At 39.7% G+C, this 26,170-nt stretch overlaps 2 protein-coding genes across 12 annotated transcripts in view; both read right to left on the bottom strand.

Annotated features, from left to right (window-relative positions):
• Positions 1–26,170, bottom strand: part of unc13bb (unc-13 homolog Bb (C. elegans)) — a 65,168-nt gene that overhangs the window by 13,197 nt on the left and 25,801 nt on the right. For 8 of the 11 annotated variants that reach the window (XM_085279127.1, XM_085279135.1, XM_085279133.1 and 5 more), the window contains 15 exons: positions 15,220–25,182; positions 14,261–14,557; positions 14,050–14,149; positions 6,147–6,193; positions 5,973–6,051; positions 5,048–5,122; positions 4,626–4,845; positions 4,167–4,394; positions 3,936–4,077; positions 3,549–3,718; positions 1,789–1,904; positions 1,163–1,326; positions 519–669; positions 296–364; positions 18–107 (listed from right to left, as the gene is read on the bottom strand). In XM_085279127.1, the coding sequence (XP_085135253.1) occupies positions 18–107; positions 296–364; positions 519–669; positions 1,163–1,326; positions 1,789–1,904; positions 3,549–3,718; positions 3,936–4,077; positions 4,167–4,394; positions 4,626–4,845; positions 5,048–5,122; positions 5,973–6,051; positions 6,147–6,193; positions 14,050–14,149; positions 14,261–14,557; positions 15,220–25,182 (11,911 nt within the window). Of the gene's footprint in view, positions 1–17; positions 108–295; positions 365–518; positions 670–1,162; positions 1,327–1,788; positions 1,905–3,548; positions 3,719–3,935; positions 4,078–4,166; positions 4,395–4,625; positions 4,846–5,047; positions 5,123–5,972; positions 6,052–6,146; positions 6,194–14,049; positions 14,150–14,260; positions 14,558–15,219; positions 25,183–26,170 lie in introns of those variants that run through there. The other 3 variants (XM_085279129.1, XM_085279132.1, XM_085279138.1) reach the window with 2 other exon arrangements.
• LOC146570601 (uncharacterized) lies at positions 6,743–9,460 on the bottom strand. The gene is made up of 2 exons (XM_085279146.1): positions 7,216–9,460; positions 6,743–7,024 (listed from the first exon to the last, which is right to left on the bottom strand). The coding sequence occupies exons 1-2, from the start codon at positions 9,458–9,460 to the stop codon at positions 6,993–6,995; spliced, it is 2,277 nt and encodes a 758-aa protein (XP_085135272.1). The 3' UTR covers positions 6,743–6,992.

The following is a 26,170-nucleotide window of genomic DNA, read 5'->3' as shown; positions in this document are numbered from 1 at the left end:
TATGCAATGTTACCTACCTTCATCCTGAAAAAGGTAATGCTGGTTAGAAGGTCCACAGTGGATTTCAGATCTTGCAGGCGATCCTTGCTGCTGGCAGGGAAGTGATTCTAAAGAAGAAAAACACGTTTAGTTTACAAGTTTTCACACTTTTCAAAGACTGTTGGCACAATTTGCACAAAAAATATTCATTGATCAGATGATGAAAAAAATTCTTTTTTTTGTTTTTTACTGGCACAAAAATATTAGACATGTACATTTAGAAAACAAGACACTAGTAGTGATACAAGAATCTCACCCTATAACTAGAAAGGTCAATGCGTAAGGAGTTGTGCAGCTGGTCTAAGAGCTTGACAAAGCGTTCTTTCTGTATGGGAAGAAAAGGGGAAAAAACATGTTCCTATATTAGAAAGAAGTTTGGCAATCTATTTGTGCATAAAATGCAATAGCGAAGAAAGGAAGAGAAAATAAAACAAAACAAAGTACTTTACTGTGTCTGTGTGTGTGTCAGTAGTACAAACCCCAAAATTAGAAGCAGCAAAGCGGTCGGAGGCAGAAACATTGGTGGAGGCTGTTGTGTGGGCGTAGAAGGCATTGATATTGGCCAGCAGGGTGCTCATCACTGCAGGGACTCCAGGACACATGTACTTAGAAGACAGACAGGCAAAGTGCCTGCATAGAGTAGCAAATGCAAAGCTTGGTAAGTACTTGGGTGGGAGGCCTTAAGACTTCTTCAACAATGTGTACCTGCTTACACTTTGTTGCAATAATGTCAGCATCCAGTTCAAATACCTTTATTTGGACAGTCTGCATGTACTACAGGCTCTTGTTTTCACGTGACAATTTCTATTAGGAATTGTCGTGCTATCTGCCCATCACCTACCTGACACATTTAGACTGAATAATAGCCCACTGAAGCATTTTTCTGCGAATGATTGACCTAGCTAATAGTCATCTGTATGGATGATGACACTGCAGTGAGACACATCCATCCTCACCCTGTTTATAATTGACTGTACCTCATCTGAAGGCCAGAGAATGACAATGGCACCAAGAGGTTTATTGATATGACCTCAAAAGACAGGGAAAGGAACATGGGGAATAAAGAGGTAACACATATTGACAGGTAAGAAGACAGTCCAATTCACTGTGTTTTTAGACTCACGTCATGGCCTGGTAGATGGACTCAATCCCATAGCGCATGGCAAACTCATCCACTACTTCCTGTCCCACATCATCAAAGTAGACTTTCCAAGAATCGTCTCCACGAGCCTCTGGAATTTTTACCACACCTTGACCAAGTACATCAGTTGAATGATGGAACAAGTTCTGTAATGGGAAGAAATGGACAGACTTGATCTAATTCACATGAACTTCAGAGCTAACACTAAAGCGTGAGAAGTGATGGTAAAGTTATGGTGGCTTTTTACTGAAACAAATATGATGAGATTGTTGCAATTTACGCTTAATATTATTTTTACTGGATGTGTGTAGAATACAGACTTGAAAAGCTTTGGTTTGACAGATTATAGGATTTTCAGTTTCATAAGCACAGGTCCTTTAGCCCTGATTCAAAATTTGATTTGTTTTTTTCAGGGAAGAGGTTGGATTATGGAAATATCACTGTGCCTTTAATCCTGTCCAAATCTATCACGTCTGCAGTCAATCTGTGCAACACATTGAAACAGCTACAATAGTGGTTGCAACCACTTATGCAAACCCTTTGTGTGGAGAAGTTGCTGAATATCCAGCGTGTCTAGGTAATTAATCGTGATTCTGTGAATCATATACCTCATGCAAACAAGTGTACTGCACGTGATATGGAGCCACTTTCTCCTCTCCTTTGATCTCCACGTTGATTTGGAGGCGAATGGCACCAGACACAGCTGATTTGTCTGTCCTCTTCTCTGTATTTAAGTACAAAACAGTCAATCAGATGCACATCGGGAATGTCTTGATTCATAACTTGAGTCCAAATCTGTGACACCAAAGGCACTCTAAACTAGGTCTGTTAACACAACCCTAATCACAGACTATTAGCTTGGCAATTCTATTGTAAGGGCTTCTGTTTCTACAGTTTGATGGTCGTCCAGAGTCAGCGATGATAATAGAAGTCCTCCAGCTGATAGTGAGTGTAACAAAGGCAATGGGCTGCATGAGTCTGTGCCTGATAACAGAAGACATTTGAGCTAGAGTGTTTCTGGAGGTGGAGTTCTTGGCGGCTCACCCCTGCTATTTGCCCTGACAGGCAAATCATTTGGGGTAATTTGTACATGTCGCTAGAGTGGTCGATTTCCGACTGGAGTGCTGCTACTTGATAATCACATATCAGGAGGTGAAAGGAAGAGAGTCAGAGAGGGAGGGAGAAAGAGATAGTGAAAATGTTTTGTTTTTTCCCCCCTTTCTCTCATGAACTAGGTATATTACATCATTAATCATTAATTAAGCATTCAAATCCAATTCATAATAAAACCTATCAAAATAAATATTTGATCATACAGTTTTCAGGGAGATATTAAACCAAGCAAGTCAAATCTCCTAGCTTAAAAAAACAAACAAAAAAAACCCCACACAAAACAACAACAACGGTAGATTTATGGGCACATTCATATTCAGTGACAAGCTGTTGCACTTGAAGATTTATTACTGCTGCTGTCAGGTCAATTTTAGCACTTTAATCAAGTATGAACAAAAAAATGTGCTTAAGAAAAGTGAACACCTCACCCTTACATACAACATATGAAGAGATACGAAGACGCAGAGACAGTAATTCAGAAATATTATTCTAAAGACAACATTTGTTTGCCCACAAGACTGGGATTAGATTTTATCCTGAGAGGTATTCAAGCTACATATATTCATGCTGCACAACTAGTGCTCATGTAGACTAGCACACAGGCCTGAGAAATCAGATCCTGTATACTTGTTAATTATTTTGTTCAGGCATCATCCTAATGAAACTGCCTGCACACCCTAGGGATAGAATTGGGGGATTATCGTGAAACTTTTTCCTTAAAATTATCACAACTTCTTGCTAGCAGGGAGAAACTCATTTAAAATGTAATCAAATAAGCTAGTATTTTCATGCAGACCAACACAGGCCTTAGGGAAGCAACATGCCTGGGTATAAATATGTTTGCTGCAGGGAAAGGAGATGTGACTAATGAGGTACAAACAACAGACTGGACTTGCTGAAAGCAAGGCTTTTAGCGCCAAACAAAAACATACAGATGTGAAATTGATGTAACAAGCAGATGAGATCCAGGTTATAAACAGGCATGGTAACATGATACAAGGTGTGACCAAAAGATTGGGAGTAGATATTGGGAGTTTTAGTAGGTATTGATGCATTTAACAAAAAAGATAAATACATAAATAAATTTAGCTGAGCTTTACTTGAAAGTCATATTCACACTACCTCTCAGATTGCGCTGTCGAGGACCCATTATGACCACTTACACTGTGCGTTCTGTGACGCTGCCTCCCCTCCGCATATGCTATACAGTTTTCTTCATGATGTCTATTAAAAAAAGACAAGAAAGCCAACTGACCCAGGTTATACCAGACATCCATTTCTCCGCTCAGCGTTCGGACTTCAATGATGCTCTGTCCCAGGAAATCGTCAGATTCCCTCTTCAGACGCTGCTTCACTCTGGACTTGATGTCATCATCTTCATCCCACACTCGCACTTTGATTCGGTCTGAGGAATTGTGGCACTCACTAACAAAACAAAACAAAACAAAACAAAAAAAGGAGCAAAAAAGAAACATAAACTGAATAATATTAAGTTACAAGATGATAGATACTACAAGGGAGTAATTAAGGTGAGCACTTATAGCACTACTGATAACAAGCACTCAAGGAACAAAAAACAAAACAAAACACAACAACCCCCCCCCAACAACTTTTTTGATTTCATAACCAAGAAACGACTCACAAATGGAACTTTTCCTCCCAGACTGGATTGAGGTTTCCATAGATGGTCTTTGTTCTCTTCTTGGTCTTGCCCACCTGAACAGTGACATACGGATCACTGGATCCTGTCTTGTCTTTTGCCTGAAGTCCTTGTGCACAAACAACTAACCAAGACATAAGAAACAATAAAAAATTACAGAGAGCACATGTAACATAGCTCCAAAGTTGTCGTTGAGCTGTGATGGCAAAATACCTGTGATTGTGATCTTGGCTGACCACTTTGACGTCCCATCCAATACGCTTTGTTTGATGGTTTTCATCTGCTGTGCATGGATGGCTTTGCTGATGACAAACACTTCCCTGATCAGCTCAAAGATTTCTGGTTTGTTCCTTTCCCTGATCTTCATCCTGTCCTTCATGGCCATGATGATATTTTGAGTGCGGTCTTCAGCTCCATGCTTAGAGCTCTTCTCTGCCGCACCTAAATATTTATTAAAAAAAAAAAGAAAAAACAGACCGAAAAGGCTTGAAACTAAAAAATATACATATGCCACTTCAGTGGTTACAAGTTAAATAAAAATGATTTTTAATGTGGGGAAAATATTCTTAAACATTTGAGACAAAATTGTAATGAAACAGCTTCCCGATAACGTAAAAATGTAGTTTCAGATCCCTGATGGAAACTTCTGTGAAACATTTCCTTAGTACTCACGCTGCAGACAGTCAGCATTCAGTAATTCTTGGCACTTTTCATGGCACTTGACACCACACTCAGAACAACGCATGCCTTGCCGTGCGATTCCCCACAGGAGCCCCTCACACTCATAGCAGTATGTAGGTGTAGTCGCTGTCCACACCTCGAAGTTATGTGGTGTGGTGCAAGATATGGGGTAGATAAGAGCCTGCAGGGTCTTCTTGTAGACATGATTTTTCTACAGAAGGAAGAAGATCTATTTTTAAAAGTCCTAATCCAGGGAAACAAAAACAAAAAAAAACCCCTTATCAGTTATAAGGACGTGCTTATGCTGAAAGGCCGATGGAGTCACAACCATGAAAACTGTGTCACTGGGAAGTTTTTGAAACCGACAATCTCCAAGATGCAAAGCAGAAGTTTTTTTTCCCCCGCATACTCACCAGCTCCTCATCCTTAATTGATGATCGAGCAGCCATTGCAGATGCGATTCCTGCCTTCCTGGCTTGGACAAGGGACTGAACAACATGACAAATACAAAGAAAAAAAAAATCAGCAAAGTTTGTGTACAAAGTCAAAACAACCCACAACCAAGCACACTGAAAAACAGTTCTGCAACAATAAAAGTCAATATAGTTAAAAGGTTTGAGGGGTTAGTTATAAAGGTGGTTAATAGAATTGTTATTATCTTTATTCTATGAACTTGATGAACACTTACCATATGGTGAGAACCCATGTGAGTATTATTAGTACCAAGCAAGTTAGCCCAAAGTCAACATTATAAAACATAGACAGGCCTTTGTTAGTAGTTTATTCTATCCAGTCAATTTGATCAAAAAGAAGAAAAACAACGTTAACCAAAAGGTGAGGGAATGACCTGTTAGCAATGTATTTTGATGGGAATGTTGAATAGAAAGAAAAGTAACCCAGGACCAAAAGGACACATGCAAATGTCTTCAATTGTAATAAACAGGAAGTATGGCAGAGATCAACATACTATGCCTGGTGACTACTGTTAACTGTCCTAGTTTATTTTGTACTTCAGTAGAAAAGGGAGTGTCAACTAGGTTCTATAACTTACCATAGCCTGACCAAGGAGAGTGAATGCATTCAAGAGAGTTGTGGGGAATAATTTTGGGTTTAAGAGAGGAGGGAGAGAGACATTAGCAGGCTGATTTCATATTTGTCTCCATTCTTTGAAACAACTCCATCCCAAATTCAGTGTAAAAGAAAAACTAACAAACAAACAAAAACTATTGTTGTACTGGTCTCATTTACAGAAACACTCACAGTAAAGAACAAAACAAACTGAATGAGATACAAAATACGGTGTATTTATAGGAAAATAAACAATAGGTGAGTACTGACCACATCGCTGACCAATGGGATAGGCTTCTTTTTACGTAGGTCCGGCATACTGTCAATTCCATACAGACCAGAGCCTCCACTACGGAACAAGCAAAACAGTTTTTATTTAGGTTTAAAATACAAATTTATTTAATCTAACCAAACTTCACCAATACAACACTATGTATAACTTACCCTGTTTTGACCCATGCCTGTCGAGTACTGGGTTCAACATCTCTGACCTGTAAGTATTTTAAATGTGAGAATTTAGGCTAGTGGCTTACAAAGACATAAAGAACTATGTTATGAGAGGAGTGGTGTTTGTGGAACCAGGCTTGGTTGAGTTTGACCTCTCTGATGTCACAGAACATGCAAATTAAAAAACAAACAAACAATAAAAAAAAAAAATTATTAAAAGATGGGACTAAAATGAATGCTGCTGAACTCTTTAATTAGGTTAAGTGAAATTAAAGTGTGGACCACGATCACAGTATGTAGATGCAAAACTAAAGAATACATTTTATTTCCAAATAGGACAAAAGCACGACCACAAAATTTTTGTCTGGGTGATTAAACATGCATAGAAGGTCTTTTTTTATTTCTTCCTACAAGTATAACTTTTTCCTTTTTCATTTATTTAGTTGACAGTGGAGTTTCCTCTGGGGTTCTTTCTAATAGATTTTGATAGTGTTTGAAAATATTATGAAGGCGAAAACAGAACATGACACAAGAAATAACACCACAAACATTGTAAAGTTACAGCAAGCTCCTGGTAAATTATTCTGTAACAGATTAACTAAAGTTATCAGGCAAATGTCTCATCTAGAATGTCAATAATACGTTCAGACTAAAAATTACACATCTATGCAGTCAATACCATATATAATGTGTATTTAGAGCATTATGCTTTGGAAACAACAAGTATTTATGTTGATAAGAAAAGTAAGAACAGTACTGTGTGGGGGGGATGCACACAAATTAATAAATAAACAAACCGAACAAAAACAAAATAATGTAGCTTGAACATGGAGCTAATATATTTCAAGTAACCTGATTATCTTCTCTCCAACAGTCTGCAAAAACAAAACAAAATACAAGTAGCATTATAAATCAAGTTGAGTAGCTGTACATGAGCAAAGTCAAACAATTTTGTAACTAAAGGAAATGCATTTAGTTCACTACAAAAATAAAGATTTGATTTTTGCTGTTATTACCAGGCTTGCAAGTGGTATATATGCAAAAAATAAATGAATAAATAAAATACCTGATACAAACTCGTCTTGAGACTGAGATCCTTGGGACCCTTGGGAGCCTTGAGAACCATGGGATCCCTGTGCAGATTTGGACAGTCTATGACGAGTTTGCCTCTTTTCTCTTAGAATACGTTGGAAATTCTCTATACGTGCTCTGTGACTGGCATCAGTTAGCCTGCCTTGCTTTTCATCAGTCAGCCTTTCTTGATTTTCTTCATGAAGAACATGGTTTTCCCTTATGGGACTTAAGCGCACCTCATCTTGGTTACGAACTGGACCCAGTGGACTTTCATCCTGCCTTGTTGCATACTGGTGGTCAGGCGTTATATCAAACTTGGACAGTTCTTCATCTGTTGAATAGTCTCCTTTTCCTTGTGAAATCTCTACAGAGTGATATTCTGTTGGAGTTCCAGGAGAGGGGCTTGCTTTATGTGGAGATGCTTGAAGGGAGCATGATAGATTCTCGTGCATCTCAAGACAATCCATGTAGACTGAAGGATCACTGTCCTCCTTTGAGGTGGCAAAGTGAGGATAATTCTCTGTAAGGCTAATCTCTCCCTCTGTATAATCTACAGTGATATGCTCATCCTCAGGTTCAGAAATTTGTTTACCCAAGGATGGCGGTGGCTCTGTACCACTATCATCTTTTTCATCTTCGGTATTCAAACCTTCCAACTTTTTGAAAGCCCCTTTTAAAGCTGACCTGACCGTGAGTACAGCCTTGCTAAAACTTGTTGCATCAAAACCTACATCAGCAGTCCTGGGTGTGCTTTCAGGATCTATTTCAGGTGACTCTGGTGACAATGTTTCTCCTACATCCTCCCTGGAAATGCTGTGATCTGTCCACTCTCTGTCCAAACTCTCAGCAGAACCGAGATCGAGAGTGTCCCCAGATGACGGGCAATAATCACATGGTGAATGTGGCTCTAAATAACCATCATCACAGTCTGTCAACAACACAGTGGAACAGCTCAAGCTCCAAGAGGGCCCACTCTCAAGTTCATTCGCACAGGCATCTGTGGTGTGGTATCCAGAACTACGTGAAAATGGACAGTTTGCAGCACAGTCGCACTCCAAGTTTTCTCCCTCAGCTTCCTGTCTCAGAGGCCTCCAGTCCACCTGACTGGAAGAACTTGAAGGTGAATTATAATGGGTTCCAAACAACAATGAAAGGTGCTCTGAACTGTTGTGAGAAGAATGACCTGGTGTGCTGCTTTGTGTGTCCTCTCTTGCACGTCTGTTCCAAACTCCTAGAAAGCTCTCAAGCTCTTCTCCACTGTTTGCACAAGAGGAAACATCCTCCTCACTCCAACCACCTTCTCTACTAATACTGTGCTGAATATCAGCAGTTGGCCATCTGCTATACTCCGTGTCACCAGGAAGAAAGGCTGCCTCTGGACAATTGGAGCTCTGACATGATGACAATGAGCTAGTACTTTGGTAGTTTTGGTCACAGTGAAGCTCCAGGTAACAGACATCAGACAAGCGCATGTCTGAACTCTGCTCCAGGTACTCTTGATCTTTTTGATGGACTGTTCTGCAAGTGGCTTGATCATGCCATTGTTTGGGGGATCTATGTGATGATACATATCCTGAATCTCTTCCATAATCATTGCAGTCCAGCAAAGGATTGGGATCACCTGTGTGAGGAGAAGAGATTGCATTCTGCCTATCCAGACTTCCATGCCTGGTGTGACGTGTTTGAGAAACAGGGCTAGGATGCGTTACAGCTGAAGCCCCGGAATATAGCTCACCTATTTCACTGAGCACTGCATCGACACAACAAGATACTTCATCCACTGAGCCTCGCACAGACGTTAGATACTGCCTCAGGTCAGAAATTTCCTCTTGGATCTTATTGATTCCTTTCAGCTCCTTCAGGATATGCTCCACTACGTTACTATGGTCTGCTTCCTCATCCTCCATCTTCTGCCTCCATTCCTCATTTGTGATTCTTTCAAGAATCTTGGGGATAGAAGCCTCCACAACTTCACTGCCATCTTGGCAATCAGAATTTCTGTCTTTCTCAGATATGGTGGGGTTAGCTTTGGTTATTGTTTTGCTGACTGATATCTGGTCATGAAATGAATTATCTTCTGGTGCCTGTAGACACTTCTGTAGTTTTTTACAGAGACTTTGCCCTACATTGGGGAGCTGTGTTTTTTTCTTCTGCAGCTCACTCTTCTTGGGTGAGAGTGGAACTGGCTCCAGTTCATTGGGTTCATCCTCTCCACTGACGTGTCCTCTGGGAAACATCCCTGAGAATTGGCACTTGTGATCAACTGTTCCTACACATGGAGATATCACTGCCTCTGTGACTCCTCCTTAAGATGGGTCAAGTATAAGCCAGCATCTTAACCTGCATATGAGTAAGTATCTGCAAGTAAGTTATTTTGTTGAAAAAGCTTTAAAAAACCATGTGATTATTATGCCTACCAGCTCTCTGTTATCAGATGGCAGCTAAATATGATAAAACCACCACATGAACTTTGGAACTGTCAACTTGCCCTACTACCAGCAATTACCTAAAACACAGGTACATAAATAAAACTAGTACAGGAAAGGTAATGATAAAGTATGCAAATGTATGCATTTTAAAAGTAGTGATTTTAAATGTAAACTCTTTTTTTATAATTCCCTTAATGAGAAAGTAATTTATCTTTCCCATTTTTATTAAACCCATCAAGTGAAAAACACAGACACATAAAACTTTACTGTTTTATGACCACTAGCTCAGACCACAGTGGAGTTCTAATTCTGACTATGCACAATATCTTAAACACTGGGCAGAAAGTTCATTTGCCTTCTGGATTAAAGACATCCCATATGGAAAAGAAATAGTAAAAACTTATATGATTTACTTATGAAAGTGACCACTTTCTCAATACTTTCATATACTGTTTTAGTAAGTATCCAAAACATACAAGTTTTCATTTATATAATTTTTCAAGGGATCTTATATGTGTTTTCACTCTTGTATGCTTTTCATACAAGTTTCACGCAAGACAGATACAAACTTTATAAGATTTATATATATCTTTTCCATATGGGATGGCTGAATGCATTTGAGCACACATGGAATACCTCTATGAGAGACTACACTACTCTCCACAATACAAATGCTGTATAGACATTGTTTTAACTGAGAGTCAGTCAGAGTGTCAACTTCCAGAATGAACGCCATGCAGCTGCTTAGATCTCTGTAATTAGGATGCTTTGGAAAGACAGCACAGTAATTAGATGACAGGTCAATTCTCTCCTCTGAGGCCATGCCATTCTTACACACCCTTACCAGCTGCATGGCTTAATAGCTCTGATCCATTGGTACACACTGGAATGACAACTGAATACCCCAACTGTAACATAAATCTGGTTCTGGCATTATTTCATTCACAGAGGGCATTTACCATAGCTCTGTGATTTTGTCTTCTTCACTGAGACAATTACCAAATTCTCAAAAATGTAGAAGATGTTGCAGTAGTTTCAAGGTCAAGTTCTGTTCATCATCCCTGCTTTAATACTGCTTGTAACTCAAATTAAGGAGTTTTAATTGGACACGGCAGGATTTCTTAGCTCTACAAATAGTGCACTATATAATTCTTTTGAGATTTGTAAATGCTACTTTAAAAAAATATTATTAATATTTTTAATATAATTATATTATATTTAAAAATAGTAATAAAATAGTAATAAAATTCACACTTAAAAAAAAAAACATAGGAGGCCTTAGCTTCTAAAATATAAATTACAAGAAAATTAAACATTTTATAGAGTTGCAATATTTTCATTTAAGATGGCCTCAGACTAAAGTAAGCTTATTTCTGGGGACTTTCTCTGTATTTTACAATACCTTTGTAGTCAATTTGCTTTATAACATAACTATACCATGGCAAAGTTTTAGGAAAGCAAATGTCCAATTCTATTAAGTAAACTAATCCAGGGAGTGCATAATATAATTGCTAAATACATTAACACACCCCTGCACTTGAGGTCTCCAATAAGCACTTTAGCACAGAAGGTGTGTATTACCCTGATAAGCGTTTAGTGGGTAGAAATGTATAATCAGCCAATCAAAACTGACTGTTTCAGTCACCAATCTGAGAATGAAAATAAGCTGATGATCTTATCAGCTGAATGGAATCCCCCTATCCTACATTTACAGGCAGCGATGTGCTTCACAATAAAATTACAGTTATAAATATTATTTTATTCCATAAAATAATTATTAATAGCCATATTTAATTTACAAACATACCAACTAATGCTAGTTTTAGACATACTTGATGAATATGTGTAAACAAACAAAGTCGCATCAATGTGTAACTAATTAATTGATTGATTGACTGATTGATCATAATAACTGAGGGGCAGGTAGGGGTTCGGGCCATATTCCAAGTGAGTCAATCTTCAGCGGTCTCCCTTTTTTCCCCCCTTTCCTTATTAAATAATCCACAGCTTTCATTAAATAGAAAGAAAAAGAATAAGTAAAAAAGGCATCTTGCTTTTGACTTTTTTAGCTGGCTTCTCATCAATGAGTGAGATTTTAGAATACTGAAAGAAGAGATGCCTTCTTGACATTTAATTGGCTAAACATGGTTGCGTATCTATGCACTACAATACTACATCTTCCATACAGTAACTTGTACAATCTATATTTTTAATCAAAGTATATGTTAAATATATATTTAACATAAATATACTAAATAAAATGTAATCCTTACCTTATCAGAAAGAATGAACAACCTGTAGATACCATCTTATAAAATTGATTAATTCCACATGGAGGGTTGCTCAGCAGCTCGTAATAGCAATTCCCTGTATTTCATAAAAATATTTACCCAGGTGTACTGGTGAACATTGTTCAGTGTCAATCAAACCAGCAAATCTTCCTTCAAGTTAAAAAAAATATACAAGTGCTGAGTTCCTGATTTCTACAACCGAAATAGCCAGCACAGCACAAGTAGATGATCACACAGCAGTTCACCCTCTGTTAAGTAGCTATCCCTCCCACCCTCTTGCATGCTTTCACTGCACTAGCTCTCTCTCTCTCTCTCTCTCTCTCACTGTTCTCTGGGAGTGTATTCCAGTGCAAACCTAATCTGAGGGTGTAAGACTACCAGCTTTTAGCTGATCACAGTCACTGTAAAGAGTCATTTGTCAAAATGTATTGTTTTTAAAACTTCAAAAACATTCAAGCTAAACACATTGGCAATACTACTATCCCTGAGTGACTAAATGAGAATTTGTGGAGTCGAAGGATAATATGTATAAACTTTAAAGCATATTCTCATCAAGTATGGGTTATGGATTTGCCTCCCATGATTCCTTGCTGTCGTCAAGTTTGATTAAATTACTACAATCTCATTCCAAACCTTTCTTTGAAAATAAACAAGCACGTATGTTTTAGGGTATCAAATCTAGCATTTTCATTATGCTAGTCACTGTGACACCACGCGAAAACTTTCCAATTCTAATTAATTATAATCTTTACCAGCAGCCTTGTGTGATAAGTATTTCCTTGCATCATTTAATGATTAGCACTTAGACAGCTTTCACCCTTGATTTATACTCATGTCTTCAATCACTCATTTATAGTTCATGTTCATCTCAACCACTTCATGGAAGTCATCATTATAATGAAGGCATGCAAGGGCTATATGCCCTGCTCCTTCATTGCCATGCTATTAAAGCTTTAGTCAGGGAGGATGAACTATAGTTATGACTAACAAATCCCAATATTGTCATTATGAACACAGTAAAGTCCAGTCTTTCTGACTGGTCTTAAATTATTAAATTTAACATCTAAACTTAAAATTCTCCAGAAATGGTAATGCAGATTGCACCTATATTTGGTCACATTACAGTTGATTCCATAATGCCACAATTGCCTTTTTAACAAAGGTCATTTGATTTGTAAAAAACAAACAAACAAACAAACACAAACACTGGGCTAAAGATACAGATTACAAGCTATACAGTATATGGAGATATGTGTCACTGCATATATTCTGTTTTCGCACATTCTGATAAAATACACAACAACCGTTTAGTAAAAGAAACAAACATAAAAAACATAAAAGAAACACAACATAAAAAGAAATACTGGTAGCCACCGCTACACCACAGACTTCTAACAGATGTAAAAATGTAAGATTTTAGTTGATTTTCAAAAAAGTTGACATCTGAACTTGACCTTGATTTCAAGGTCACTGAGTTCAAAGATTTTTAGTGGCTGCAACTTGGTAATTATTTGAAAATCTTTGGTGACGTCCTTCTTGAGTTATCGCTTTCAGGAGATTTTCAGATTTTATCCCTGAATTTGTCAAACATAGCAGATATCCTTGGAAGAAGAACATAGTAAGGACTTTTGTGAGCAAAACATCTACTAATGCAATATAGATTTTTCATGCAGTGAGTAATCTGCCTAAAATCAACACTATATTTCTTATTATGAGTACCACATGAAGAGAGTAAATTCCACATTTAAGACTTAATAAGATGGAGAGGAGACAAAGATATCTCATATAAGTTACAAAATGAAGACTACTTAAAAATTAGAGGATCATAAAAACTTTTGCTGGGTAGTTTTAACAGAGGAGCACATTGTTAGTCGTGTGCCTGCAATTAGGACACCAATTCACTAGAAGTAATATCATTCTAGTACATTTTAGTGCATCTGCATGAACATTCAGAGAGACTAAACTCAACCAGTTTCAAAGGATTGTATGTATGAACGTGCTTGCAAATATTGTGTGTACAAGGACTGGGAAAAGAAGAAAGTTGGAATTAAGGGTTAATAACAGATTGAACATTGTTGGAGGAACTGAAGTTAAAATACTGCATACCTCCCGCAGTTGAACTCTGACTTTAGTGATGGCCTTCATCCAATGAAGTCTGGATTGGGAAAAGGGTAATGGTGGTCCATCATCATCATGGAAACTAGGTCTAGGTTACATGGATTGAAGCATTAGATGAAAAGAAGAGAAAGAGGAAATCTCTCAGTTCTCAGGCATTTTCATTATATCAAACACATTTGAATTACAAGCAAAAATGTACCTGTGGAGTTTGGGGGATCCTGTCTCTGCTGTAGTATCACTTTTTATGTCCTGTCTTTTGTCAGGGGACAGCCTATCCATCTCCCGCTCACTGACCACAGAGTGTCCATTGATGGAGAGATTTGTGCCATTTGTGCGTAGCTGCCCATTGGTAGAAGGGTGAAAACCAGTACTATGATAGGAGTGGAAGGACTCCTCCAGTTCTGACCCTCCAGTGCTCTCGTGGCCAGTCTCACTAAGCTGGGAGCTGGTCTGGCTAAGATTTCCTGATGACCCAAAGCGACTACTTTCCACTGGACTACAATGGTGAGAAAGGAGTGAGAAAAACATTCAGAATGGTGAAATATCATTTCTGAATATTTTATAGTTTTAAGTTTGCACTACAAAAGACTGAATGGATTCGTAAAATATGATGATTACTAGATGTACACGTAAAAAAATATTTAATAAATAAAAGTGTATAAATTAAAGCAGAATTCCATGACAATGTTGCAAACAACTTAATTCATAAAATGTATATAGCCCAATTCACAACAACAGTTGGCTCAAGATGCTTTACTCAATTGCTGAAACACATACACACATATATGTGTATATGGAGAGAGAGAGAGAGAGAGAGAGAGAGAGAGAGAGAGAGAGAGAGAGAGAGAGAGAGAACGGTATAACAATAATAACAATATAATGATATAGTAATAAGAATGTTTGAGTACAATGTAGATTCAGCCAGAAAGTTAAAACTCAATACAACATTGTTGTGGAATTCGGATTTAAAATGACAAATGATACAGCAGATACTAAACACAAAAAGGCCACACTGAACAACACAGACAAAGACACAAAATAACTAAATTAGTGAAAATTGACTGCAAAACTGAATAGGAAAAACTTTTTTTTCCCAAAATTCCCACTTCACAAATGGGGGCAGGGAGGGAGGATGCCATTTATTGTACTTTTACTAGCCTTTTTGTATTCAACAGAAGATTGGACTGGTTGTCCAGCTGCACTCCAGAGTTAGGACCTGCAGAGGGGTGAATTTCTACAAGCCTTTCCTCCTCTTTTGGGGTCAGGGATGCTGAAGGATCTACATCAGGAGTGGAGATGCAAATCTGGGGAGTTGCTATATCATCTGTGGAACCTACCGGTACAGTTTTTTCGGCTTCAGTTGTTTCGACCTTTTGTACAGTCTCATTGCTTGCTGAACTGTTGTTAGTTTGGAGTTGAGAAGTTATAACTGGGACAGCTTGTGATTTGGATGGCTGTGTCTGCTGAGGAAAACCTGCATTTTCCCCCAGTAATGAAATGGTGGATGGCTCTTGTTTTTCAGTATTAGGTTTTTCCTCTTGAAATACGCCTCCAGAAAGGTTTTTCAGCCCTGAAATTAGGCTACTACCTCCTTCTGTCTGAGACAATGATGAAGCAAGTGATGGTGCTGATGACATCAGGGATCCAAGAGATTTTACTGCATTGCTCTGTGCTGATATAAACCCAAACAAAGACTTAGCTTGAGAAGGCTCTGCATTGTTGGGCAACTGATTAGGAGGTGAAGTAACATTAACATCTGCCTCTGTGACATCAGGTGGGACTGACTTGTCACTTTCTTTACTCTCAGGGTCCTCTTTAATAACCATGGGCTTCTCATGTATCACTTCTCCCTCCCCTTCTGGCTTTTCTTTTTCATTGTTAACTACCTGATGAATGACAGAAATGTCTTTTGCTGCACTTGAAACAGTAGAAGTTTTTAAACAAGCTGTTTCAGTTTCCCCAGCACTGTCATTTATTAAGCTGCCAGGCTTCACTTGATCTTTATCTTGCAATGTTGAGCCCATCATTATATTTGCACTGGTGATTGGTTTGGGTACCGCTGGCACAGATTTAGATGGCTTAGGTGGTTGTCCCATTGCACTGGCTGTTGGTTTTGGTATAGCTGGCACAGATTCAGATGGCTTAGGTGGTTGTCCCATAGCCCCAAACAAAGATCCTCCTATGCCACCAAGTAAAGTTGATGCTCCAGTTTGTGATCCTGCAGTCTGACCAGTAGCTCCTCCAAACATTCCTCCAAACAAAGAACCACCAGCCTGAGGTGTAACTCCAGAAGCTCCAAACATTCCACCCAGTAATGAGCCACCACTCTGGGGAACTGCAGATTTGGTGCTGGATCCTCCCCCAAACATCCCACCTAATATTGAACCTCCGGTGGTGGGGGCAGTGGCTTGAGTAGCAGACTGAGGAGCGGACCCTTTAAATAAGCCTCCAAGTAATGATCCACCTGTCTGGGGAGACGCTGCCTGGGCACTGGGGCCTCCAAAAATACCCCCTAGTATTGACGCACCAGTCTGAATGGAGGAAGGTTGGGGTGCTGTTCCTCCCAATCCAAAAGGCTTTTGCTGTTGCTGACCTTCAGTGGGAGTAGGTGTTGGTTTGAAAAGGGTGGACGTGAAGCTAGTAACTGTATCTGACTTGTCTGGCACTGGAGGTTTCTGCTGTTCTTGGGCCAAAGAACTTACAGACTGAGGGAATTGCATTTCCTCTTCTGCATTAGATGTTTTTGTATCTTGACTCAACTGACTACTACTTGCAATCTCTGAATTTACAATTTGTTCTGTTGATGCACACATTTCAAACTCTTTAGACAGATTTTTTTCAGATAAAGCAGTTTGCTTATCAGTATCTTGGCAACTTACTTCTTCTATGAGACTATCCTCACCTTTAGACAAGCTTGCAGCAAGAGGCTGAACTTTATTCTCAAGTGTATTTGGGATTTCCACTTGATCGTTGCTTTTGATCAAAGTATTAATTTCACTTTTATCACCACCAGTTGAAACAGTTTTACTGTCAATGGCTTTTTGTTGATCAGTTATAGTTGATGTAGTGCTGTTGAGAGTGGTAGTTGATATTTTGTCATTATTAGATGTTGGAGTAGTTGTTGCATCTGAAGTAGATCCTCCAAACACTGAAAACAAACTTGTGTCATTTGGACCAGAAGCGCCAGTTAAAATACTACCTAGAAGAGATGTACCTGTCTGTACACCAGCTGTTGGAGATGGTGAACTGCCCAAAATCCCTCCGAATATAGAGTTTTTATTTTGAGTTGCGGAAGTCTGATCAGCCCCACCAAAACTTCCACTTGTGGACCCACTAGTTTGCACAAGAGATGAAACTGTTGAACCACCGAATATACCACCCAAAATAGACCCAGCAGACTGGGATCCAGCAGCCTGGGAAGCAGATCCTCCAAATAAGCCTCCAAGTAATGATGACCCTGGCTGTGACCCTGTAGTTTGGGGAACAGAACCACCAGTCTTGTTGAGACTAGCTTGTGGAGCAGTCTGCGGTACAGACCCTCCAAATAACCCACCTAGCAATGATCCTCCTACTTGAGATGATGGTGTTTGAGGTGAAGAACCTCCAAACATTGCCCCTAACAGAGAACTTCCAGTCTGTGAAGAGGGCTGAGGGGCAGAACTTGCAAACACTGAAAATAACCCCTTGGCTGATTGGTCTTTCAGGCCCGATGATCCAGGTGTAGATCCTGTAGTTGACAGATCTGTTTTGGTAGAACTTGGCTCAGTGCTGGGTGTAGAAAATAAAGAAAGAAAACCTTTTCTTGGCTCATCTGAGATAGATCCAGTTGAAGATGGAGGATGTGGGTCTGATCCACTAATCACGGAGGCTGAAGGTTCTTTAGAAAAAGAAGGATCCTGGGGTGCACTCTCTGTGCTCATTTCCTTATGCACAACACCACATTCTAAATTTGAGTGCTTAGACATAACATCACTGGCTTCAAATGAGTCACCACAAGTATTTGTGGTAACTACTGTAATATCACTAGATGGGACAGCATGCACTTGACAGGAGTTACTATCAGATTTGTTCCCTGAGAATTCACTAGAAGGGGCATCTTTGAGGACATGGTCACTTGAAATAGATGCCATCTGGGAAGAACTTTGTTGTGAATGAATAGCTGGGGACTCTTTGGCAGAGGTGGCAGCAGATGAACTGGGAGTCTGTTGTGGTGTTGGCAAAACATCGTTAAAAACAGAACACATACTCTTGGTTGGTTCTTTTGGGACTGCAGTCCCTGGTGTGTAGGGCATGTTTGTATCCCCTCCAGTTCTTGGTGGTTGAGGGGAACTAGGACCACTAAACACGGAAAACAATGTTTTTCTTGGATTTTCAGTAGAGGCAGACAATCCACCGAATATACCCCCAAGAACAGAGGTAGCTGTTTGTCCTTGTGGTAGAGGCTGTTCTTGTGGTTTAGATTGTGCCTGTGGTCCCCCTTGTTGTTGAGTTTGTGACTGGACTACTCGTTCTTGAAATGGTCTTGTTGATGACTGTGTTTGTGGCGGGTTGGGATCACTAAACATTGACAACAGCCCCTTCATTGGGCTTTCAGCTGAACTTGATGATCCAGGAAGAATTCCCCCTAGAAAAGATCCAGTTTGATTTTGAGATTGTTGGGTGCTGTGACTGCCGAACATTGAAAGGAACCCTGTAGATGGAGGATCCTTTGGAGGGATAGTTCCCCCCTGTGGCGCCTCAGTGTTGGGCCTGGTTTCGTTAGGAGGTGCATGAGGAGTTGATGCTGACAACTTTGATAATAAACTTTTACCAAGTGTTTCCTGTTGAGAAGGCTGTGAAGGTGTGCTTGATGGGTGTGTTTGAGACAATGTCCCAGATTTATCTGTAGTCTGCTGGGTATTTGGCCCTGTAAACATTGAAAATATAGTTTTACCAAGTGATTCTTCCTGTTGACCAGTAGGACCAGACTGGTTAGATGCTGCTGATCCCCCAAATATTTCTCCAACTGAAAATCCAAACAGTACACCAGATGGTTTACTTTCAGTTTCCTGCGTTGTTTGTGCAACAGGCGGCACAGATTGTGAGTGGCTGGCTGCAGAGCCTGTAGGGATACTCTGAGTAGACATTTCCAATATATTTTTATCTGGGATTAGGCTCTGCATGGGCCTAGATGAGCCACTTTGGTCTAACGTTTGCTGTCTCTGAATACCTTTAGATCGAGATGCTGATGTTAGTGAATCCTCTGTAACACTAGGTTTGATTTGCTGTTTTTGTGGTTGAGAGGGCTCAGTGCTAAACAGATTACTGATTGACCCCAAAAGATTTGAAACTCCTGTAGCCTCTTTATTTGTAGTGGCACTTCCTGGTAAGGAGCTTGTGCTGCCAGTTTTGCTCTGTTGATTTGGAGATGTGTCAGTAAATTTATTGAGAACTGGTTTGGTTTCCTCCATTCCTACTGCAGATTTTAGGAAGTTCATCAACCCTGCCTGTGGTTGTTCAGATGGTTTTCCCACTGGTATGTCCATCGGTTTATCCGATGTAGGTTGTCCAGTTGGTGCAGGTTTACTAAGATATTCTTTTGATCCTAAAGGCACTGTCACATTGAGGTTTGTTGGTGGAGTCACTTGTTGTACCATGGTAGTCTGCCGCGAAAGTTTAGGTTTCTGAGTTGCATGCGAATTTGTTGAGTGTGTTGCAGGGTGAGTCACTTGAGGTGCTGTTGGTACTGTGGGCAAAATTCTACCCTGTTTGGTAACTGGCGTTTCAATTTGTTGTTTAAAGCTTTCTGTCTGAGTTACAATGGCAGTAGATTCTTCTCTGATTATCTTAGACTTCAGACTCTGAAATCCTGATGAAAGGATGCTTTTAGATTGTTTGTCAGTGGCTTGCTCACATGTGGACTTATTAGAACTGTTCAATTCAACCTGTGATGTTTTGCTGACAAAAGAGGTTATTAGGGAAGAAATCTTCTTAACCTGACGATTAGGTTGCTGTTCTCCTGGAGACACTCTTTTCCTCCATTCTTCCTCTGATACATCATCCACATGTTTTATTGTAACAGCAGTTGATGAACGCCGCCGTTGGCTAGGTTGGTAACAGTTGTAAAGTAAGTGTTGATTAGAATTTGCTGTAGGAGTAGAATTCAGGGAGACCGAAACTTTTTGAGCAAGAAATGTCTTTACTTCCTGGTTATTCCAATATGGGCCAATATGATCTCTATTATGACATGAAAGGTCAATGATGTCATTACAATAATCTTGATATACATAACTAGGCTGTCTTGGATCCATCTTAACTTTGTTTAATGTATAGGATGAGAAATCCACACCAGGCTGCCCTTGAGACAGAAATGAATTCTCAAACATTTGAGAGAATTGTTCAAGATTTAAATTCATAATCTCATTTCCTTTTCTGTAGGCAGCAGACAAATCTAGGGGGGCATTTAGAAGTTGAGAATCTCTGTGATCTTGACCTGGAAGCCAAAGAAGCTCATCTTCATTGTAAAGTGGAATTTTAAAGCCACAGACTAAAACCATCTCATTCTTCAGCCAAGCACTTGGAAAACTTTCTAACTGCTGTGCATTTCCCCAAGATTCACCTTCAGGGGCACATGCATACACATATTCTCCCACTGCATCTGTAAGTAAAGCATAAATATACTCATGATCTGTGTAAACAAAGTAGCCACAGTCACCGTCTTCTGCTGGCCACCACATTCCTTGCTCCAAAAGTGCCAGCCACTGTTGATACCATTCAGTGTCTTCAAGGTACAGGGAGTCTTCGAGGTCTATATTTGCACTTAGAGGATCTACTGGTCTATTCAAATTAAGCTGACTGTGATGGATCATGCCATTGGTGTGAACATGCTGTGAGTCTGGATTATCCATTCCATATTGCCAGTTAGCTGAATAAGATAAGCTTGGAGCAGTTTCTTCATAATACCCTTCATGATATGAAACACCATTCAAGCTATAAGTGCTACCATCATTAAATGAATGCCATTTCCCAAACTTGGCATTACTCTGTTTAGTAGTTAAGTTCAACACACCTTCCTCATTGGGTAAATGTTCTATATTTCCCAAGTCTTCATAACTATTCCATAATTTTCTCTTTGGATATAGATCATCATTTCTATATCCTTCACACTGATGTGGTTTATATTTTTCTTGGTGATAAACAACACCTTGCCATTGCACAGTGTTCTGATTCTCAGGTACTGGTAATGGTGTACTTTCAGAACTCAGCCTATATCCTTGATTCTCTACTGGGAAATGATAACCTAGTGACTCATCCTGAAACTGCTGCCACAGAGCACTTTCACGGATCCACTGGTTTTCATCATAAGAGGGACTTACTGCATATGCAGATAACTGATAAAGGTTTTGACTTGTAGCACTGTATAAAGATGGAGAGCTTCCACCAATATATGGATGCATGGTCATGACTGGTGAAGTTGCACGACTTTGTAAAAGGGAATGGATATTTCCTGCACTATAGGCCATTGGGTTAGTTGACCTAAATGAACCAGAATTATATAACTGAGGCAAATTACCAGTGCTCACTGAGGAGTATGTCGTGCAGCTCTGAAGAGATCTTGCAAAAGTAGCTGATGTACGCAAATCCAAACTCTCAGTATCGACTGACACAGGTGCACTGATTAAAGCATGTCTACTCTTTCCTGGATTGAGAGAATCTGGATTGTCTTTTTGTAAACCATCCCTTCCAAGGTTTACGTTAGCATTTGTTAATATGTCAGAATAAGACTCTATGAACTTGGCTGAAGTAGTCTGTTGTCCACTTATCTGACTTGTTCTTTTCTCTTTTTCTGCCTTTTCTTTTGATTGTTGTTGTGTCATATTATTGTGTGGCTGTTTTTGCAGTGGGCTTTTCATTGTAACTGTATAATTATTGGCCCTTTCTTGAGGTAGTTGTTCTGTTGATGTTTGACAGGTTGTGTGAATACTTTCATTTGATTTTGTAAACTTGTTTAAAAACCCTGAGAGCACTCCCGATTGACCCGCTGTCTCTATCTGTGTTGGATCAGTCTGGTTATGTGGTATTTTGTTTTGCTGTTGTGTTTCATAGGTGTTTTTGGGCTGCAACTGTTGAGCTGTGTTTTCTGAAGGGGATTTAAAAAGTCCAGAAAACAGACTACTTGCATGTGTTGTTTTTTGCGTTGTGCTATTTTTTGGCTGATCTTGACTAGAAACTTGGATATTCGTTGTCTTTATTGGCTCATTATTGGATTTGCTTAGTGTCATTCCATGCTGATGAGCTGATGGTTGACTTTGTGTGTTTATGTTGTCTGCTGAAGCAAATTTGAAAAGTCCAGATAGAAAACCACCTTGTTGGGATGGTGCTTGCTGAAGTGGAACAGTCTGCTGTCGAGCAAATCCTGGTTTATTTGTCTCGTATCGGACACCTTGGTGATTCTGAGGAATGTTTTTAATAGGATGACCTTGGCTTGGACCTTGAGTACTCAGTTGGCTTGGACCTTGTTGACTGCTTTGGTGGTGAACTGTTTGACTCCTTGAAATATTCTCAGAGGATTCAAATTTGAGCAAGCCAGATAGCAGTCCCTTTTCTGCAGTGTGTGTTTGCTGAGTTCTGTGTGAAGTCTGCTGCTGACCAAAGTAATTGCCAGGAATGTTCCTTTGTGCTTCACTATCACGAGATTGTCCCTTTTGTTGCAGGTTTTTGGTAGATGAAATGTTCAATAAACCTGAGAGAAGGCCCCCCATCTGTGGAGTTGAAGAGGTTTGTTCTGGGGCCGTGTGTTGGGAAAATTGTGTGGGATTATTTCTGTTGAATGGCTGATTGTTAGCATGCTGTGATAAATGGCCAGATAAGTCACTACTAGAGCCAAATGTAAGAATTCCAGATAGCAGTCCACCTTGTTTTGGTTGATTGACAGTCTGCTGCTGCATTCCAGATTTCTGATTTGATGTATGTTGGGCTTGTGAGACAGATGACAGTTTACTGTTCTGAGGTTGCTGATTACAGATTACATTCTGGTCTAGACCAGAGGGTGCTGGGGTAGGGTTGAATATGCTGGAAAACCACCCTTTCTCACTATTTTCCTGGTGCACAGGAGGATTCTTGGTCAAGGTGGTCGAAGTTGTTGAAGTCAGATCATGCTGAGGATTCTGTGTTTTTATGGAGGCACTGATGTCTTCACTGGATGCAAACTTTAAAAAACCAGAAAGCACACCACCTTCTGCTTTGGGACATGGCTGAGTGGAAACGTTTTCAGATGAAGAGAAAGGTACTTTAGGCTTACTAGTCAATGCTGGGTCTTCAACTGGTTCCTCTAGTTGGGGGCTCTCTGTGGTTCTAAACACTGGATAAACTGCCACAGGTGGAGCTCCGTGGGGGGGAACAGGGGCAGCAGGTGTGATCAGTGAACTTAATGACTTCTTAAAAGGGCTAAAGAAACTGGTGTTTACAGAATGTGTTGGCCCAGTTGACCTTTCTGGCTCTGGAACAGGAATACTCCCTTTATTCAAAATTGACTGAATTTGTGTCTCATATAAGTTTCTATCATAATTTTGTCCTGAATATTTTTCATGTGAAAGTCTTCTTAATTTTTCTGATTCACTACCTCTGTTATCAAGCCATCTCTCTTCCAATTGTGTATGACTCTGAGAACATGTGGATTCCAACGCCTGTTTGCATTCAGCCAAATTCACATTATCAGCTGAAAAAAGCTTCAAAGGATTTAATCTACCCAAGACTGAGTTTTCTGGAGCACTTTGAGGTTTGGTTACAAGCTTGGGTACATGGTCTTTTGCACTTGTTTGAGTCTGAGTCTGACACCTGCTGGGAGTTTGTGTTTCTTGATGATGACTGTGTATTTTGGCATCATGTGGTGGGTGAGAAGGCAAAGAATTGAATGACTTTTCAGGAGAACTTTCTACTGGAGAGACAATAGCTACGGGAGCTGTGTTATTTGACTTAGGAATGAAGGACAACAATTTTGTTAGTCCAGATTGTGAGGATTGTGCAGATGATACTTGTGGAGATAGGGCAGGCTGTTTAGGGCCTCCACCAACTTTGTCAGTGAGAGAAGTAAACAATGAGCTCATGGCATTTTTTACTCCTGAAATGCCCTGATCAGAAGCAGCATGTGATTGGGATTCTTCTCTTAAATCCTTTGAATTACTTTGCTCCTCCCCAAATGAATCAGTTCTATTGCTACCATAGGAGGACAGCCTAGACTTGCTTGATTTAGGCAGGGATCCATATTTGCTAATTTCCTCTTCTTTTTCAGCCAGGTATTCAGACACTGTTTCAACAAGACATTGAAGCTCATCCATAGGATCAACATATTCATCACTTGGCTCTTCTACAGGAGAGAGCATTGCCTCTGAAACCCATCCTCCTGATTTAGGTTTCCCATACTTCTCCCAAAGGCTCTGTGAATGTTCTATGTGGTCCTCATAGGAGAAAGAATGCCTATCTTTATAATGTCTTTTGTTCTCTGAGCGACACTCATCAGCCATAAAGGCAATGTCATTAACACTGTCCTCTGCTCCTATAGGGTGGTGCAGAGGGCTCTCCATTTCAAAATCAAACTGTGCCTTCCTTCTAGCATCTTGCCCTTTTTTGTATGCCACATAATTCTCCAAAGTGCTGTCCAGCTCATTTTTAGCCCACATCCTTGTTTTGTAGAGAAGCCCATTCTGATATGGTCTTAGATCTGATGTCATACGCTCCTCCTCTTCCTGCATCTCTGCTACCTGTCGCATGAAAAGCTCCCCTCTTTTCTCACGGAGGAGTGCAAGGTCAGCGGGAAAGGTCTCTTTTCTCATTTTGTCTGCTTCTGGACTGAGAAACCCTCCTGGGTCTGTAATCTTTTTCTTTCGCCGACGATCAATAGTATCATAACCCTCAGGATAGGTGGCAGGCAGACCACCACTATGCTTTGTATTCTGATGGATAGGTGAACGTGATAGCTCGGAGTAGGGTCTTCCCATGCGAAAGATAACGCTGTCTTCATCATCTATAAAGTCACTTAGCTGTGGCTTGCTTTGCCCCTTGTATTTGTTTTCCCAATCTTCAACCCCCATGCCAGAATCTACAGGTATAATTCTGACTCTTCCTTTCTGGTTTAAAGAGCTTCTTTTTTTTTTTTTTATGTAAAAAAATTAATTTAATGAGGGTGTGGGAATGGATAAAGGGATGGAAAAGAGGCATACAAAAAGAAAAAATGCAAACAGAAACGCAAGTTAAGCCACACAGTAAATTATGACAGAAACAAATCTAAATAAATCTTTTTGTAATGATGACCTGATCTATAATATATATGGTAAGCAATATGTAACATTGCATTCTTTAATAAACATTTTTTGCAGTTTTTGATGATCTTAACTAAACTGCCCAGAAGGCATACCAAAAGACTAGAACATAACATGTTACACATTTCATAAATTTGACAGGGGTAATAAAACTCTTTGTTTGCAAGTGTGAGATTGTGTGCATATAGCTCCATGTTTGCACGTGCCTCACTGAATTTAGATTGTTGTAAATCCCCACTGCAACAAATACGCTTATCAGCACTTCCACAGTCTGTCTGTAAAAGTCTTAACAGGAAATGTCCGCAAAATCACCACCATATGGCATTCATGGTAGAGGTTTTTATGTTACAACTGAAAGGCATGTGTCTGTCACTGACCTATTTCCTCCAGAGGTGTGAAAGAGGGATTTCCTCTTTGTGATATACCCAGAGCATTTCAAACTAACAGAAACTTTAAACAACCCAACACACCCTCAAGACAAAAAAAACATGAACAATGAAGGTTTTTTTTTTTTTTCTGTGACTGTAATCACATTTTTTTTCTGATGTAGAATTATCCGGATCAACTCCCTATCAGTCAACACAGGCAGATTTGTAGCAGTCTCACTGGTGCGCATGCATGCTACGGCAAGCACACAAGATTAAAGTCCATGAACCAAGAATATTTGTTTTCTGGACCAAATACTTCCTGACAGCATTTTACTGGCGTTGTAGTGACCATAATAACAACAAAAAAGAATATATTATTTTTGTATGTTAGTAACAATCATCATATAAACACTTTATTTTGGCCATTTGGCCAACAGTAAACAA

Source organism: Mchenga conophoros, linkage group LG7 (assembly GCF_057382185.1).
Source record: "Mchenga conophoros isolate Kocher_MC1m ecotype Shallow Benthic linkage group LG7, M_conophoros_male_GT1.1, whole genome shotgun sequence".
Lineage (NCBI taxonomy): Eukaryota > Metazoa > Chordata > Actinopteri > Cichliformes > Cichlidae > Mchenga > Mchenga conophoros.
The sequence above is the reverse complement of the archived record's forward strand: the minus strand, read 5'-3'. Positions and strand labels throughout refer to the sequence as shown.

Coding starts and splice junctions, on each gene's coding strand:
- LOC146570601 (XM_085279146.1), bottom strand. CDS start 9,460: ATGTTTCCCAGAGGACACGTCAGTGGAGAGGATGAACCCAATGAACTG. Junction 7,025..7,215: donor TCAAGACGAGTTTGTATCAG/GTATTTTATTTA, acceptor TTGTTTTTGCAG/ACTGTTGGAGAGAAGATAAT.